At 31.4% G+C, this 17,230-nt stretch overlaps 3 protein-coding genes across 6 annotated transcripts; 1 reads left to right on the top strand and 2 right to left on the bottom strand.

Moving 5' to 3' along the window:
• Nucleotides 1-128: 128 nt before the first annotated feature.
• On the bottom strand, nt 129-2,543 carry MCPH1 (Microcephalin). 3 transcript variants are annotated; one of them, XM_033340352.2, is made up of 4 exons: nt 2,426-2,543; nt 947-2,230; nt 622-859; nt 129-520 (listed from the first exon to the last, which is right to left on the bottom strand). In XM_033340352.2, the coding sequence occupies exons 2-4, from the start codon at nt 2,149-2,151 to the stop codon at nt 257-259; spliced, it is 1,707 nt and encodes a 568-aa protein (XP_033196243.1). In that variant the 5' UTR covers nt 2,152-2,230; nt 2,426-2,543; the 3' UTR covers nt 129-256. The 3 variants fall into 3 exon arrangements, with proteins under 3 accessions (XP_033196243.1, XP_033196241.1, XP_076477551.1); XM_033340350.2 differs by having other exon boundaries at nt 2,382-2,502; XM_076621436.1 differs by lacking the exon at nt 2,426-2,543 and having other exon boundaries at nt 378-520; nt 765-859; nt 947-2,371.
• Nucleotides 2,544-2,768: 225 nt separating this feature from the next.
• On the top strand, nt 2,769-6,566 carry Bulli (regulator of MON1-CCZ1 complex protein bulli). Of its 2 annotated transcripts, none has more exons than XM_033340348.2 (11): nt 2,769-2,995; nt 3,363-3,668; nt 3,766-3,940; nt 4,042-4,201; nt 4,287-4,395; nt 4,465-4,618; nt 4,723-4,786; nt 4,911-5,130; nt 5,240-5,409; nt 5,548-5,823; nt 5,990-6,566. In XM_033340348.2, exons 1-11 carry the CDS (start codon nt 2,876-2,878, stop codon nt 6,249-6,251), a joined length of 2,016 nt encoding a protein of 671 aa, XP_033196239.1. In that variant the 5' UTR covers nt 2,769-2,875; the 3' UTR covers nt 6,252-6,566. The 2 variants fall into 2 exon arrangements, with proteins under 2 accessions (XP_033196239.1, XP_033196240.1); XM_033340349.2 differs by having other exon boundaries at nt 2,770-2,995; nt 4,290-4,395.
• On the bottom strand, nt 6,046-17,224 carry LOC117160006 (GTP-binding protein Di-Ras2). The gene is made up of 5 exons (XM_033340358.2): nt 15,711-17,224; nt 9,783-10,279; nt 9,488-9,633; nt 9,122-9,387; nt 6,046-8,542 (listed from the first exon to the last, which is right to left on the bottom strand). Exons 2-5 carry the CDS (start codon nt 9,967-9,969, stop codon nt 8,320-8,322), a joined length of 822 nt encoding a protein of 273 aa, XP_033196249.1. The 5' UTR covers nt 9,970-10,279; nt 15,711-17,224; the 3' UTR covers nt 6,046-8,319.
• Between the last annotated feature and the right edge of the window lie 6 nt (nt 17,225-17,230).

Genomic DNA, 17,230 nt, shown 5'->3' with positions numbered 1-17,230 from the left:
GTATTGTAATGTTGAGAAACAATAATTATATATAGATATATGTAGATATAAATTGTTTTATTTTCGATATACATAAATAATTTATATATGTAGTAGATATGTAGTGTATGTAGCATATAAATAAATAATTTATTAATAATGACTTTAATAATGACAATTTGTACATAATATTACACACACATGCACGTGCGCGCGCAGCGTACATATATGATTTAAATTTTTATTATCATTTTTAAAATATCATATAAATGAATATTTATGATCGTTTGTATTGATTGTGTGGCTGTAATTCACCTGATGTGATGCAATCTAAGATCCAAGTTTCTTTTAAACCACCTACACCAATCAGAATTCTTGCTGTTTCTGGACATTCTGTAATACAACCACCAGCAGCTTTTATGAGATTTTTTAATACATTACAAGATGGTGTTGTATTTTTTTGAACATATATATATCCACAAGCAGCAAATAATTCTGGAACATACGATCTTCCAAATAGTTGCCTGTCTTTACGATTTTCCTAAAAATTATATAGTATAAATAAGTATAATATTGTATACAATAATTCTTGCATATACTATATAGTATACATGTACGTTTATGATTGTATATTTTATTTACCAAAGCTGCTTTTGAACAATGCACTATTTCATATTTTTCTGGATTTAACCAAGCTTTATTTTCTAAAGATTTTGAAACCCATTCAAAAGTAACTAACCAACAGCCTCGTATGATACCATGTAATAAGTTTATTGTACGTATACCTGTAGTCACAATATGTGTTGTATTTTTCGTAACGTTTGATTCAATCTTTGCTGAACCAAGAGTTCTAACAACATTTTTAACTATATCCTTATTTCTAAAATAAGATGATTGTAATGAAATATTCAATTAAAAAATACAATTTGTAATCTTATAACTTATGTAGGATGAATATTTCACATACTCATTAGATAAACCAGTTGTAACAATATTTAATTTGTACATTTTTTTTTTTGTAAAATGTACAATAGGTGAATTTTTCAAGAGTTGAAAATCATCTGATGAATTTCTTTCTGGAGTATAAACATTTGCTGTTTTTACTTTGTTAAGATTCTCTTGATTTTTATTTAATCTCCTTAAAATATCTTCATTAACAATTTTCTTAACAACAATTTTTTTACTGATTACTTTCTTTGTCCTTTTTTGTGTTTTCCCATCATGATTTTTATTATTTTTTTTAACAGTACATTCCGGATTATTGACATTAACTGTCTTATTAGATTTACTTTTCTTCTTTTTGTGTATTTTTTTAAATATTAAGCATGGAGGTGGTGAGTATTCCTTATCCTCTACTGGCGAAAATGATAATAATTGGGAACGTTCATGTAGTGGTAATAACTTTCTCTTAGATTTTCTATCAAACAATGAATATTTCATATTTTGATCTATTTCTACGTCACATTTACCAGTTGATTCTTTGATAATTGTAGACATTTCCAAGTTACTATGTGACACAGCTATTGTATTACTTACAATGCCATTATATTCACTGTCATGATTATTTTGTAGTATTACATTATTTTGACGCTGTGCCTTATAAATGTTGCTATGTTCGTCATCAAAATTGTTCCTTGTTGCATTCATAGGAAAATCATCAATTGTATTATTATCATTTTGCACTTTATTTAAAATATCTAGTGATGTATACATTTGTAACGAAGTAGTATTTATATTTTCCTGCACAGTTTCAAAACTTATTACAAACATATCTGTTTGTTTATTTTCAGAACTTTCATATTTTTCCTCTTCACAATTCTTGCATCTATATTTATTTCCACATATGTTATTGTCATTTATACAATCAATAGATGTGTTAACATTTAAGGACATTTTCACTGTATTTATATTATCCATTTCAATTAAATCTATGCTTTTATCACTCCCTTTTATCTTAGAATGCTTATGTTTGCTTACATTTTTCAATGGAGTATCATAAGAAACTGTATTATCTATATCAGAATGAACATCTATTTGTTCAAATGAATCATTACCAGAATCTGTTAGATACGATGCACAACTTAAATTGACTTTCAGAGAACTATGTTGATGTTTGAAGCTATTTCTACTATGTGATATTGCATTAATTCCCTTATTTCTATTTACTTTCATAGTGTGTATGTGCTTCAGGTATTTGTTGTCGATTAAATCTATATGATTTGTAAGCTTTTTTAAAGTGAAGATTTATTATCTGAAATTAAACATCACAAATCGTGTAACATTTTTAATTACAACAAATGAAATATTTATTATAATAGTCAAGATTGCTATTATTAACTAATTTTAACGAAGAATATTTTCAAACTACCGTCAAACATACTATATTTAATACAATATTTAACCTGTTTAAATGCATTGATACTTCTGAAGTTATCTGATATTATACCTATATATGTATTACGATTGTATATACGACCGTGGCATATGTATATATATTTTATATTTAAATTTTAGGACTTTTAGACTATTTGAATAAATGAGAAAAATAAAACTTTCAACATTTCGAAAAATATTAAATAATCGATTTAGTAGTAACAGTTGAAGTAGTTTAGTAGTAGTAAATTGAAGATACTACTTAGAAAAATATACTTCACTGTAAGACGTTAAAAGGATTTTCAATTTTGCTAATCGAAACAATATGTTTGGACTTTGTAAATATGTATGTATGAATAATTATACGTATATATAGTGGGTGATAGTGACGCTGTACAGTGTACTGTAGTTAGAGACGTCAGAGTCAGATGTACATTGTACATAAATTGATCACTCGTGGTCCTTTAGGTCTGTTAAACTTTAAACATAGCATTGATTATAATTAATTGAGCAATTGAAAAACATGGAAGCCGCTGATCAAGATGCTCATGATGATTATTATCTAGAACTATCTTCAGATCCAATTAGGTTTGAATCAGTCAGCTGTTTGACAAACGTTTTCTTTGATGATTCAAAACAACAGGTTAGAAGTGGATTTTCTTCGTTTATGTACAGTCAGTCATAAAAGGATTCGAACATAGTATAATTTTAATTTCTAAGCTCTATATCTTCAGTAAATGTACAAGAACCAACCAACCAATGTATTACGTTATACTCTTGCTACTAGTAGAAAAATACTTTAGAGCTATTATTTATTATTGTCTAAATATTAAAAGATACACTGAAAAAGAATAAATTTGCGCTTTTTCAGTATTTTTTTTAATATTTAGACAATAATAAATAATAACTCAAAAGCTTTCCTTCTTCTTGTACAGTGCCAGAATCTTTCTATGATCGATTGTATCTTAGAATGAAATTTGGTCAGTGAATAAAATTTACTTGTGATTTAGGTATTTGCTGTTCGATCTGGAGGTGTGACAGGTGTATTAGTTAAAGGACCAAATCAAAATTTAAGTTTCCGAATGGAAGATAAAGGTCCAGTGATCTCTATCAAATTTTCTCCTGATATGAATATACTGGCAGTGCAACATAATAATTCTTCAGTTGAATTTATAAATTATTCACCAGTAGCTGGACTAGATAACATAGAATATTCGCAATCATGTAAAGGAAAAAATGCAACTATATTGGGATTTGTTTGGACACATGGAAATGAAATATTGTTTGTTACTGATTATGGTGTTGAGTTATTTCAAGTAAAAGAGAAAAAGATTTAAATAAATATTTGTATATAATCTATGATTAGTGTTTACAGTAACATACACAATAATTAAAGGCATTTAATCATTTTAGGTAAATCCTGAAAAACGCAATGTCAGATTTTTGAAATGTTTAAGTTTAGGTGTTAATTGGTTTGTATTTTGTCCGCAAAGTTATTTAGTATTATTATCATCAGGGACAGTGGGAAATCAAATGCAGACATTGCATGTAACACCTGGAAATCTTCATAAATTAACTAAATTTGAGGGTAAGGAACCCACTTGGTATATGAAGAAATATCGTGGTAAATCTAACATTGTTTAGGAATAATCCTAATAAAATTATTTATCCTTATTAAAATCATTTTAGTGGAAGTTGGTACAGCAAAACCAGGAAAATTAGCCGTCTATGAGAGAGACGTGGCATTGACAGTTTTATATGGGATACCTTGCATTATTTTGCTACGTCATCAACCAGGTACTAATCGTTCTACTGGGGCTGCTTCTGTATATATATATACTGTGCATAAGTATGTCCTTTATAGTCATTAATTGATTTAAAGTTAACTTTATATCTGTTATGTTATATCTTATACTTCTTTTATGTTTTTCAAGTAGAATGACAACAATCAAAAGAAGTCATATCTTGAAACTCGATGTTAGTGGTAAATTTGCCATTAATGTTGTAGATAACCTTATTATTGTTCATCATCAAACCACAAAAGTAAGTAAACCAATGCACATTGAAACATGAAATGTATAAGAAACAATAAATATGCATATGCTTCTGTAGACTTCCATGATTTTTGATATTATGTTATCGGGCATAAGCGATGGTACTGTAATGCATCATACTAGCATGGCACCAGCAAAACCAATCAAACCATATAGTTTAAAAGTTCCAGGAACAACCTTGTCAAATGAAACATATCAGCCTTGCCAACTATGTATCCTTAACAAAAATGAGATAGAGACATTGAAATATAAAATAATATTTCTGTTGTTTCTGTATCTTTCATGTATTTCCTTAATAGTAGTGTTTTACCAACAGATTCGCCAAATTGGGTTGTCTTTCAACCAAACATAATAATTGATGCAAAATTAGGTTGTCTCTGGTGCGTAATGACCTGTTTTGTTGCACAATACCTTTTTTTTTCTTCTATATATATACAGTAAAAACCAAATGTAAAAATATTTGTTGTAATACTGTTGACGATTGTGCTTCATATATACGTATAGGTATATTGAATTAAAATTGGAGTCTTTGACGAGACTTATCACAGACAAAGTGTTGCTCGTCGAATTTTTAATGCAGCGGACAAATACAAAGTACATTTTGATACACGTATTACAAAATTTTATGATGCAGCTGCCTATAAGTTTAATGGATATGCCAATCATATTCAACAAGTTAAATTCCGTCTATAGGAATTATTTAGAAAACGAAATACAAAATCAGGTAATTATGTAATTTTGTTTTTCTTTGCTTTATTTATTTGCTTTTTATTTATTTAGTTGACTAGTTAATTTATTCTGATTTCTATTGATTATATATAATGCTTATTCAGATGGGTACTCCATTGCAAAATAACGCAAAATGCTTAAGCACGACAACAGAAAATTACAAGTATAAATTACTGCTGGATCAAAGTGATGTATATAGTTATATATTATCGAAATTTCCTGAAAATACTATTGAACCAAAAATGATTGTATGGGTTCTTTTAGAATATATCAGGTATTTTTCTCTCTTCCATCTCCCCCCCCCCCATCTCTCTCTCTCTCTCTTTCGTATTAAAAAGCAAAAATTTGCATGTTTTTCTGATCGCTTAGCGAATAATATTATAACTAAATTTTTCTGTGTTATTCATTTTAGATCATTGGCGGAACACAGTATACCCGTACAGCATTATTTACACGAATTAGTTATTACAACATTAGTTCAGCGTAAAGCATACTACCAACTTCACCAGTTACTACAGTATCATGTAGTTGCCGATTCGAAACCTCTTGCGTGCCTATTGCTCTCTTTAGAGAATCTGTATCCAGCTGCTCATCAGCTTGCACTGGATATGCTGAAACGTTTAGGAAATGCTCATGAAGAAATAATCGAAGTTCTTTTATCGAAAGGATACATTTTACCAGCGCTACGGTAAATGTTAAGCATTTTTGTTATACATGTATCCGTAATAAGATAACATACAGCATACAGCACATGAATGACATACAATGTAGTTTATGAGATAAATTAGTCGATCGAAAATCTCGATCTGCAGATCGATTCGTCATTTTGTTATTCACTTGTTCGTTAATTTTAGTTACATTCGATCAGTTGGAATGGTGGATCAGGTGTCTGACAGAAAATTTCTGGAAGCAGCAAAGGCAACTGAGGACGCAACGCTCTTTTATTCGGTTTTCAAATTTTTTAAACAGCGTAATTTATATTTATACAATACTACAGGCTTTACAAAAGGGGAGCGCTATCAGCCTTACATCCAACATTACAAGTATTTATTTGAAGGAATCGATAATGGTTGTAATTCGGACACAAATTCCAATGTTACTACAATTTCATCGTGAGCTTTTGCTCTTTTCTCTGACTGTATTCTTTAAATAATAATACAATTCGATTCTATTGTAATATGAAACAACACCAACTATATATTTAAAAGTTATAATGTGTTACAATTAGAATGTTGTTTAGCTGTTTTCATATTTATTCATTTTATATATTTTCATTTGTAAAATATTTTTGTATTGTACATATATTATACATACACACATACACCCGCGCGTATTTAATTATATTTAGATATATAATTATATTAGGAATATAATATCTGTAGTACTTACAACAACTTTTGTGTAACTAATACAGCCTGTTAAAAAATTGTACACGTATTTATATTTCGTGTTTTTTCCAAACACATTTGGTTTCGATATGTGATGATTATTTGTCCTTTAATTGGTGTTGTTTGTATTGTTACGACAATAATTTTCTTTTTAATGCAAAACACGATATGCAATACACGATTCACGGCCACACTTCTGCCGTAATATGCATAGTTAAATTTATATATGTTTCAACTCATGAAAGTAGCCCTCAGGACATTTAATAGAAAAAATATTCTTCTGTTCATTATTCGTCGACATTGCTGAAATATTTAGTAAGTACAACTTTTGCATCCTTGGTGAAAGAATTGAAGCAGGATCACTTAAAAAGATCGATTTGATATAAATATTGAAAGTTTTGTTTTATATACCATACGTAATAGTCCCACGCTTTCCATATACCGATATCGGACTGTTTTGATGGTGTATACACATTTTTAAATTTAACACACATGGTATTCAATATGTAACGTACGCGCAGTAGTATACGTACTCATGCGTGCGTACACGCATATAAAGACAGAATGATATAAAGTGCTTCAGACAATTTTTGACGAACGGACAATTGTTACACATTTTAAGATGTGAAAATATCAACGTATAAACGGACGGACTGGTTTAAAATAGATAAAAAATATGAATAAATGAAAATCCTTTAGTAGAGGAAAGAGAAGAGGGAGAGTGGGATGAGTTTTGATTGGTCCATTGGTTTTTACTTTTTTCTAAGGATAAAAAAATTAAGGAGAGAAAACGTGAAATATTGTTTTTAAGTACATTATAATTATTAAAACTGGAAAATTTGGTCCTTTTTTTATAATTACTGTATACGACCAAGAGTGGCAAAATCTTTTATCGACATTAGCATATTTTTTGTTGCTATCTTATGAGATGCTATCGCATACGAGATGAGAGTGCTTTTACGTATCGTATCAGATTCGTGCTATATATTTAATGCGAAAACGAAAATGATCGAACGTACACGATTCGCAGTACATACTATGATACCGTTTCATTAGCGAATCTTGCGACAAGATATACACAAAGAGTTAAACAATTACACGTAAAAGGTGAGTAAAATAGGGAATGGGTGGAGAAAGATAGAGATAGATAAATAGATGGTTACAGTATTGGATAAAATTACAAGACATTTCATATATTTGTACATATATTTCATATATTTAAAAGAAGGGAATATACATACACCCTACATGCTGCATATTATCTCCAAAGTGAGTACACAAAACCAGTTCATATAATATGGTATATGTGCTTATAACATAAGAGTGAGGAAAGAAGTACAAATTTGAGAATTTCTTTTTCTTTTAAATAATATTATAACAAATTCTAATATTATAATTAGATGATGAAATTTCATTTTTGTGTCTGCTCGTAGTCGGATAAAATACTGAAAAAAATCGTCAAATGAAAAATATGCCAGGTATCTTATAATTTTGTTTGACCAAAATTATAATGCAAATTCACATTTCTTTCCCTAATTTTTACGTTGTATATCATATTATGGACTTAAGATTTTATGTCTATACTCTGGAGATAGTATGTAACATTTAGGATGTATAAAGTGTACATTTTCTTCTCTTAAATATACGAAATATTCAAATATGCAAAATGTCTTGTAATCTTGTTCGGCACTGTAGATAGATAGAAGGGGGAGAGGGGGGGGGAGGGAAAGAGCGCGAGCAAGCGAGAGAGAGAGAGAGAGAGAGAGAGAGAGAGAGAAGTGGAGAGAGGGTGAAAATTACGAGATATTGCAGTCATCCGTATAAGTGTCTCTAATTTGTTGTTTGGTTTTTCGCGAAGTGCGTCGAATCAAGCTACGACTGCGCGGTTTGCTCTTCGCTTCCTCATTGACAGTGACGACATTTGAACTTTGTGCTGCGACCAGTTGCTGAGAATTGCCAACAGAGCCGGCGCTTCCGGTTCTGCCATGTGGACTTCCAGACCTACCGACTCGATCGCTTCTGTAATACGCGAAATCGATCAAGTAACGATCGAGCACTACATATGTATATGTTGGGAAAGGGTTCGTAACATTATAAAAGCGTTACGCGACGCGTTAAACATAATCTTCTTTACCTTTATTCAACCAGATATCGAGCTACAATTTTTAGTTTGTTTGAAAAATGTTTCAGTAAAGCCGAGGGATACTTAATCTTGGCGTTCGTAACAATACTGCGATTGACAATATATTCAATTTAAAGTAAATGATATTGTAATATTTTCCAAATATAAGGACCGTACGTTTATGTGTTACTTCCAATCTCCTCAACTGTATTGTAACACGCGTGTGTTTTACGTACTTGCACGTATACTATACGGACATGTGGCATAACATATTACATTTTTGGAAATTTGTTGTTTATAATTAGTCAGAAAGTCACGAGTAACGAAAAGAAAGCGATATGTATGCTGCAAAGTTAATCGGCATGTAGAACAGATAAAGTACCGTAATAAGAATGTAAGATAATGACTGAAGGAGAAATGAGAAAAGGTGAGAAACGAAGAGAAAAGAAAGGGGAGAGAAGAAAAAGAGAGAGTACCTGCGCGATCCGTACGCCGAACATCTTCGTCGAAGGGCCGATTCGTCTGACTCGCCAACATGATTCTTTGGCACTATCTTGGATAAAGTGACGAAACATCGGAAAATATCTTTGACATTATAATCGTCCTTAGCTGAACATTCCATTACTTTGGCACGAAGTTTCGGCAATTCACAAAATAACCATTCACTCACGTCTTCGATTGGTACTTCTCTTCGCATCGTTGCAAGATCCACTTTGTTTCCCGCAACGACTATCGGTACTTCCTGCCGCACAGTCAAATGTGGAAACAAGTAAATACGAATAATACTTTATATTCTCCTAAATGATATTCTCACTTTATTAAATCAATTTTCAGTATGGTACCTGAAAATCTGGTCGTTGTTCTCTGACTTCTTCGAAACATCGCTTTACGCATTCGAAGCTTGGTAACGATGTCGTGGCATAAACAAGAAGAAACGCATGTGCCGTAGCTATGCTCAATCTTCTCATAGCTGGAAATTGCAAATCTCCTGAAATCGTATGAAATGCGTTATCTATGTTGGTCCTTATCATTTTTATAATACATATATACGTATGTATTATATATATATATATATTATATTATATATAATACATATATAACGCAATGCTAGATGGCGAAAGAAGAGAAAACATTTACCAGCGGTATCCAGAAGATCGACTTTGAGAGTGAGCGTACCGAGAACGCATTCCCTCGAATAGAGGTCTTCGACGGTAGGCCTGTACCTTTCGCTGAATCCTTGCCCAAGTAAACGACGTATAATTGCGCTTTTCCCAACACCGGCACCACCTAATACCACCAATCTGATTCTTTCATGATCGGCCATTTTACAAAATTTCTTTAACTTGCTGTAATTTGATTCCGAGATCGCAAATGCGAATACGAATATGAATAGGAATACAATGCGAATGCGAATAAAGTAGATAAATGCTAATTCAAGGAGCCATTGGTAATATTGTAATATTCTTGTTTCTGCTTGCTTTCCCTTCTCGGCAGTTCTTTTTCGCTTTCTTTTTGTTTTGTTTTGAGCAATTCATGCGCCACGTTAGATACGATTTAAATTAATTTCACAATTTTCGTTCGTCTTGGCATCGTAAAAGTATGTTTTTTACACAGCATTCCAATCTCATTGTCAGCTAAAAACAAAATTTATATTTTATTCGATCAGCGAAATTGTATTTATTTCATGCAATTAAAATAATTGAAAAAAAATAAGACGAATATCGATCGGATGAAACTTGAATAAACACAGAATGTATATTTGAATTCATCGACGATTTAATAGACACAAAATGTGTGGTATATCATTTATATGAGAAAACATCTAATTTTCGTGTAAATAAGTGTAAGTAAAGCGATACATTTATTGCTGCATAGAAGTTATATTCGATTCACGACGATGCAAACTTGAACAGCAAACAAAAGAGGCATTTTCAACGTCTCGCAAGCTGTATGATCGATCGAAACGCCAGTTTTACCGAATGCCAGAGAATCAAAACACACATATATATTTCATATACATGTAATATATTATATGAATAAGGATCTGGTTGTGAGCCAAGAAACTGAAACCTACGTATAATATGCTATCAATTGAAACTAATTTTGCGACACTATTTCTCGTTATGTTTGTCAGAGCTAGTCCGAACACGCTGCAATACCTAGCAACTTGTTTGCAACTTTTCTTTCCCTCTTATATGAAAAATTGGCTTAAATACGTATTACCATATTAAATATTCAGTTAATCAAATCATTTGCATATTTTTGGTGCTTTTTTTATGCTTCATGGTTTATCGCTCGTGATCATTGTACGATACTCTGATGCATATCTTTTAATTAATGTAATTTCAACGGAAACTTTTGGTATGAAAAACGTTCCGTTGTTTGAATGATTTCAAAATAAAAACGAAAACATAAAAATGATTAGTGGATTCTCGTTAATAGGCTCAATTCATTCTTATTATTATCTATCAGTAAGTTAAAATTAATTAATGTTGCAATCCTAAAAATTGCAAACTGTGCAATTGCAAACAATGTCACTTGTATCTATTCTATATCGTTGAGATGATTTGCGTCTTGCAGTTTATCGGTGTTCAATTATTTATTTATTTATTTATTTATCTTTTAAATTATTTATTATTTAATTATTTTAGATTATCGAAAAGACCATTGACTTTTTCTCTTGAAGCATATGTTTTCCCGTAAGTAGATCAGTTATCGGAATACATATTATTATTTGATGAATTGCAAAATGTTAAACATTCCCAAAATTTTCCAATTGATTTAAATTGATACAGAGAGTATAATGCATGCAATACACCACTGGTATACAATAGTACGTTTACGTATATACATACATCATACGCACACGACATGGGTATGTATGTATGTACCTATATGTATACTCATATGATACAGAATATATGATACATTTATAGATTTAAATGTACATATAATACCGCAAATACTAGTGTAAGAAAGTTGTGGCCACATCGTGAAAACTAAGGAACTATAATAAATCAGAGTATAGTATTTTATTTGTCGAGGGTACATCTTGATTTGATCCGAATGCATAACTTGGTTAATCGTAGTTAGGCAGTAGCGCCAGGTAAAGTACGAGTGCAAGTATAAAGTATAAATAAGTATATAAGTAAAAGGGGGTGTTGGTTGGTACATAACCGATGCGGTGAGAGGTGGCGTTTCGTATCATCGCGATAGATATTCAAATGGACGACTCCGCTGTGCCGCGCCACGCCTCGCCGTTCGCGAGTTGTTCGCGCACAAACTTTGTAGAGACCAAATGCATCTTATTTCCGTTCGCTACACGCTTACCCTATTTGTTCATCGATTTTCTCCTTGATTCAAGAAGAAACAAATCTCACGAAATTTTGTCGATAAATTAAGGACGATGCATCAAATAGTTTGCGCGGTCTAACCATCTCGTTCTAATCCATTTTCGAAACAAATTCAATTTTATCGCTGTTATCGTTAATAGAGTTATACATGCGAATACTCATTGTCAGCATTTGTCGAGAAAATAATATTTTGAGTCAAAAGTTCATAGCTGCGTCGAAAAACATAATGATCGAATGAACGCTGCAAATCTTCTTTTGCATAAAACGGAGTATACATGCGAATAGAATACCAAGCCGAAATAGTATGTACATATTGTATATCCTTCCAACAATTGATATTTGCATACTACCTTTTATTTTTCCATATTGCCGATTAATGGCAACTTTGAAAAACAAATTCCCATTATGTGTTTATTGAGTTCAGTGTCTGCATTTGTTACGTGTATCGTTGCTCGTTCACAACAGAAACGGGAATTAAATACAGATTTGTGACCATTTCGCGTGAGTCGTTTGACTCAAGCGCTAAAAATACACGTGTATAACAGAGATTTAAGGGCATACTCTTCATATATTGGAGTTGATCTGCCGTGAAACGATCAAAGGCAGGATACGCGCGCTGCTAGCCGATCTATTTCTATGCCAAGCGCCCTTCTCTGTTGTCCTATCTAGAACGGTTTAATCTTTCTCTCTTTTTGTTGCTTCCAAAACGGTCCCATTTATTGGAAAAATTGTCGTGTATTGTGTCGAATTTTCTACTCGACCCTTGTTAACATCGATTGGTTTACTCACGACCGGATTTCTGTTTCAAAAGACAAACTATTTCCTTCCCTATTTCTTCCTTTTTTTTCGAGCAATGTACCGAGTAAATGAGTTAAAATCGAAAATAATTTGAAGCACGTATTGTTAGTATATGAATTTACGTTAACATTACGTCTTCTATAAAGGTAACGACGATGCGTGTTAAGGACTCTCAAAAGCCACGAGTTTAGCTTCTACGAGTCGCAGATGTTGTGTTGTAGTTTCGGGTGTCAATAAGGAGCCCGATATTCCCCTAATTGGTCGTTAGGAAATACGCACGTATGACCAATGACCCGATGACGCAGCGACATTATCCGCGGTGTCTCGCAACGCGTATAGTGTGTAGTGACACATAAGGATATCTTACAGTTAGAAGGATCTGTTTATGGGGTGAGGAAAGTAACGAATTTTGTGACAAGACGGCAGGGGTTTTGTGACAAGACTGACGATGGGTTGAATAACTCGGCGCTCGGTACACGGCACTTATTCCAAAATCTCGAAAGAGCAACGTTATTCAGGAAAAATGTCTACGTATACATATGTATGTATGTATGTATGTATGTATATATGTATATGCATATGTATGCAGTTAATGAGTAAAATAGTACAATATTAATGTTTTTGAAATAATTGTTCTAAAGATTACCTTTATCTCCTTTTTTCAATATCAATTCCAGCGCAAGGCAACCGGAAACAATTATCGGCCCTGCATTAATGTCAAAGGTCGATCCTCCGTCCACCGTATGACGTAATAATTAGAACTTGTTTTTTAAAACATTTATTTTATGCACGTCGCCTGTTTCGTGTCGCGTAACGATTTAAGGTTAACGAACACATCGGGTGGTCTCACATTCGATTTTCGATGTAGATGAGCCCACTATTTACTGAACATGATCAGGAATAACCGTGATCCCTTAATAAAGAGGGAAGAACAGGTAAAGTAAAGGAAAGGCACGAAAAAAGTGTGTGTTTGCGAGAAAAAGTGGCAATATGTATATAAAAAAATCACGAATTCTTCTAGAAGGATGGTATTAAAAGCGGCAGGTACGTATAATACACTAACTAATATGATAAACTTTCAAGATTAAGGTTAAGGTTAATATACAGGGTGGTTGGTAACTGGTGGTACAAGCGGAAAGGGGGTGATTCTACGCGAAAAAAGAAGTCGAAAATATAGAATAAAAATTTTTTTTATTTTTTTTTAATTTTTTTAAAAATCTACAGTGAGATCCGTTATAACGAGACGTGATAAAGTGCACGTGTACCGAGCGAAAATTCAAAGTCGATTTTCTCGAAAACAAAGCCTCAAACGAAAAATTTTTATATGTATTGTTGTATATATATATATATATATACAACAAAACAACAATAATATATATATATATAGTAGCTTTTGCGATGATATATATATATACATATATATCATCGCAAAAGCTACTAATAATTCATCATTTTCTTTGTTTCCTGCAGTTTTTTCTTCTCATTTTACAATTAATTGTTTTTTTCCAGCAAATGTATAATATTTATTAAATAAAAAGACAGGTTTTCGTTAACTTTCTTCTGTTGAATGAAAGAAACAACTTAAACTCGAACAACGTTCGGACAATTGAATTTAACTAATTCGAATACTGATATTTGCTGATTGATAAAGCGAATGAAACATGAGAAATATAGATACGAAAAACAGATTACTTCGCTGTGTTTTCGTCAAGAAAAGAATTCTATACAACCAATCTTTCCCTTTAAAAATTAAATTTATTTTAGTTTTATTATCTCTAAAATATTAGTTGCACTGATCTACGAACTGGAACGACGCAATTATAATAAGTAATTGTTTTATTCAATTGGAATATCTTGCAACTTAAAATAATGATTATCTAATTTTCTTTTAATCAAGGTTAATTACATTATAATCCCCATTGATTTTTTATGTCATGTAGTTTCTCACAAAAATATCTCAAGTTCGGTTAACTTTGTGTTTTATATTACTCGTATATTGTCTATACGAAACATGCGTACATACTATGTATGCGACTATATTTATATATAATGCACATATAGTTGAAAAAAACGTACATAACCTTAAAAATTTCTAATTTTTTTATAGGTTCAAAACTCAAACACTTGTTTATATTTTTGAAAAGGAATATATAGAATTAGAAAAAAACACTTCAAAGAGAAAGTACACATATTAAAACAAAATTAAAACGTAACAGTGACGAAATCGTAAAATGATATTAGCCATGTTGAACGATAAAATGTACTAAAATATGGAAAATGGATATATGTAACAGTTTTAAAAAATAAAAGTAAAGATTAGTTATCATTGTATAAATCCAGACGAAGAAACTGAAGAAACATATCTGTTGATGTCCCCTCGATTTATCGCTAAATGCTATGTACATGTATACATGTATAGGTAATTTAAAAAAAAAATTTTTTTCATTGCATCGGACAATCATAATTTATATGTATTTACATGTATGTTTAACCCCTTAACCTACAACTACGGGCATAACCCGTAGTACGATGATCGGGCCGAACGTAAATATTACGGGCATAGCCCGCAGTAGATGATCGGATCAAACGTAAATATTACGGGCATAGCCCGTAGTACGATGATCGGACCAAACGTAAATATTACGGGCATTCTCGAACGTAAATCGTAGGTTAAGGGGTTGACGTTGCAATGATATTGTAAAAAATCTTTTGGTTCCACTAAATCTCGATCCCTTCTATTTTTCTATTTTTATCAAAGTAGGATAAAATTAATGAATAAAGTGAAAATTAAATACAGAACACATATATATTGCATTCGATCAAACACGTGAATGTGTATACCTGTGCCAAAAATAATCAGTATCGAAGAGTATTATTTGTAAATTATTCGAAAAATATGAAAAACATCACTTACCAGAAGAAAAATATAATCAGTAGTAGATTTTAATCTAAGATGTATAATAGAGTAGATCGTTGGTTAAGCTGTTAGACAACGCGCATGAATACCATAGAAGAAAAACAGATCCAACTCCAACTCCGGCTGCTGTCAAGGCGACACTGAACAACCCCCTCACAGCGTTCTGTTATGGTTATGACTTGCGTTAGCTGCCGGGTACTATGAAAATCAACTTCCCTTTAAGGAGCGTGCGCAGCATTATTTATTTTCCGATAATGCGGTCGATTGTGCCTGTATAATGGAACATTCATTTTCTTCCTTTCATTACGGTTTCATGCGTGCAATTTGACAAATATAATATAAGGAAGTATAGGAAAATCAATTATTATTAATATTCAATAATATTATTGTATATCACACGCTCTGTAATCACAATACAATTTATATAATAATATGTACATATGTATGATAAAGTAATGTTGTGATAATATCCTGATGCTTCCTACATGAAACCAGGTACAATTTGAATATGCCAGTGTTTGATGAAAAGCATATTTCGCCATCTATGTATATGCGTATGTAATGCACTAACGTTTCTCATCATCATTAAATAATCATTAAATAATTTCGGATAACTATACTTAGTGCAAGATCGAGTATTTTCACAACATTGAATTATCATTTATCGATGACTAAAGTTCTTACATAACTCTCTGGTATTTCTCCAGATTAAATTAATTAAAAATCGCTTAGGACACATAATACAATGAGATAGAATTAATTTTCCATAACACGAAATAAACAATTATGTGTCAATAATAAGTATAAAAGACAAGTTTACATCTGCATCGATAATTGCAAAATCATACTGATAAATTCAAATCCATTTTTAGACAATAATCAAAGTAAAGATTATCAATAATAGACGTTAAATAAATTTTCTATCTACAAGAGAATAATACATCCTGTTTTACCTACGTTTCATCATTTAACTTTAACCTATACGTACCTATACATACATAAATACAAAATTCTTACGGATCGTGTCTCTTGGTCTCTTTTCTTCCCCTTTTTCTTTGTATACTTTACGTATACTCTTACACATTTTATTATTATTATTATATCGTGTTAACTGCTTTTTACGAATATTGTATTATATATATTGTTACACATACTTGTGTCATCTACTTTGAAATTTGTAAACGCAGTGCAAAAAATTCTACAGATACGCATTAAAGTTGCCCTTGATAGATTATCAGCATTGAATGCTCTCACAAGAGTTTTGCATAAGTATGCTGAGCAATGATAAATTTGTTAATGTTAATGTGTAATTCATAATTTCAGGTTCATTTAGTTTGTTTAAAAAATCGAAACATTAATGATTATGATTAATAGTGATGTATCTGTAATGCAATTATTAACCGATCGTATACAGGTAGAAAAAGAAGGCGAATCGTTGGTAACTATTCGGGTATGAAACAAGAATAAAAATATTGATAGAAGTATTTCTTTCTAATAATTCAACAGATGCCCCTTAA

Source organism: Bombus vancouverensis, chromosome 9, assembly GCF_051014615.1.
Source record: "Bombus vancouverensis nearcticus chromosome 9, iyBomVanc1_principal, whole genome shotgun sequence".
In the NCBI taxonomy this organism is placed as follows: domain Eukaryota; kingdom Metazoa; phylum Arthropoda; class Insecta; order Hymenoptera; family Apidae; genus Bombus; species Bombus vancouverensis.
Note: the sequence above shows the minus strand (reverse complement) of the source record. Positions and strands in the feature narration are given on the sequence as shown.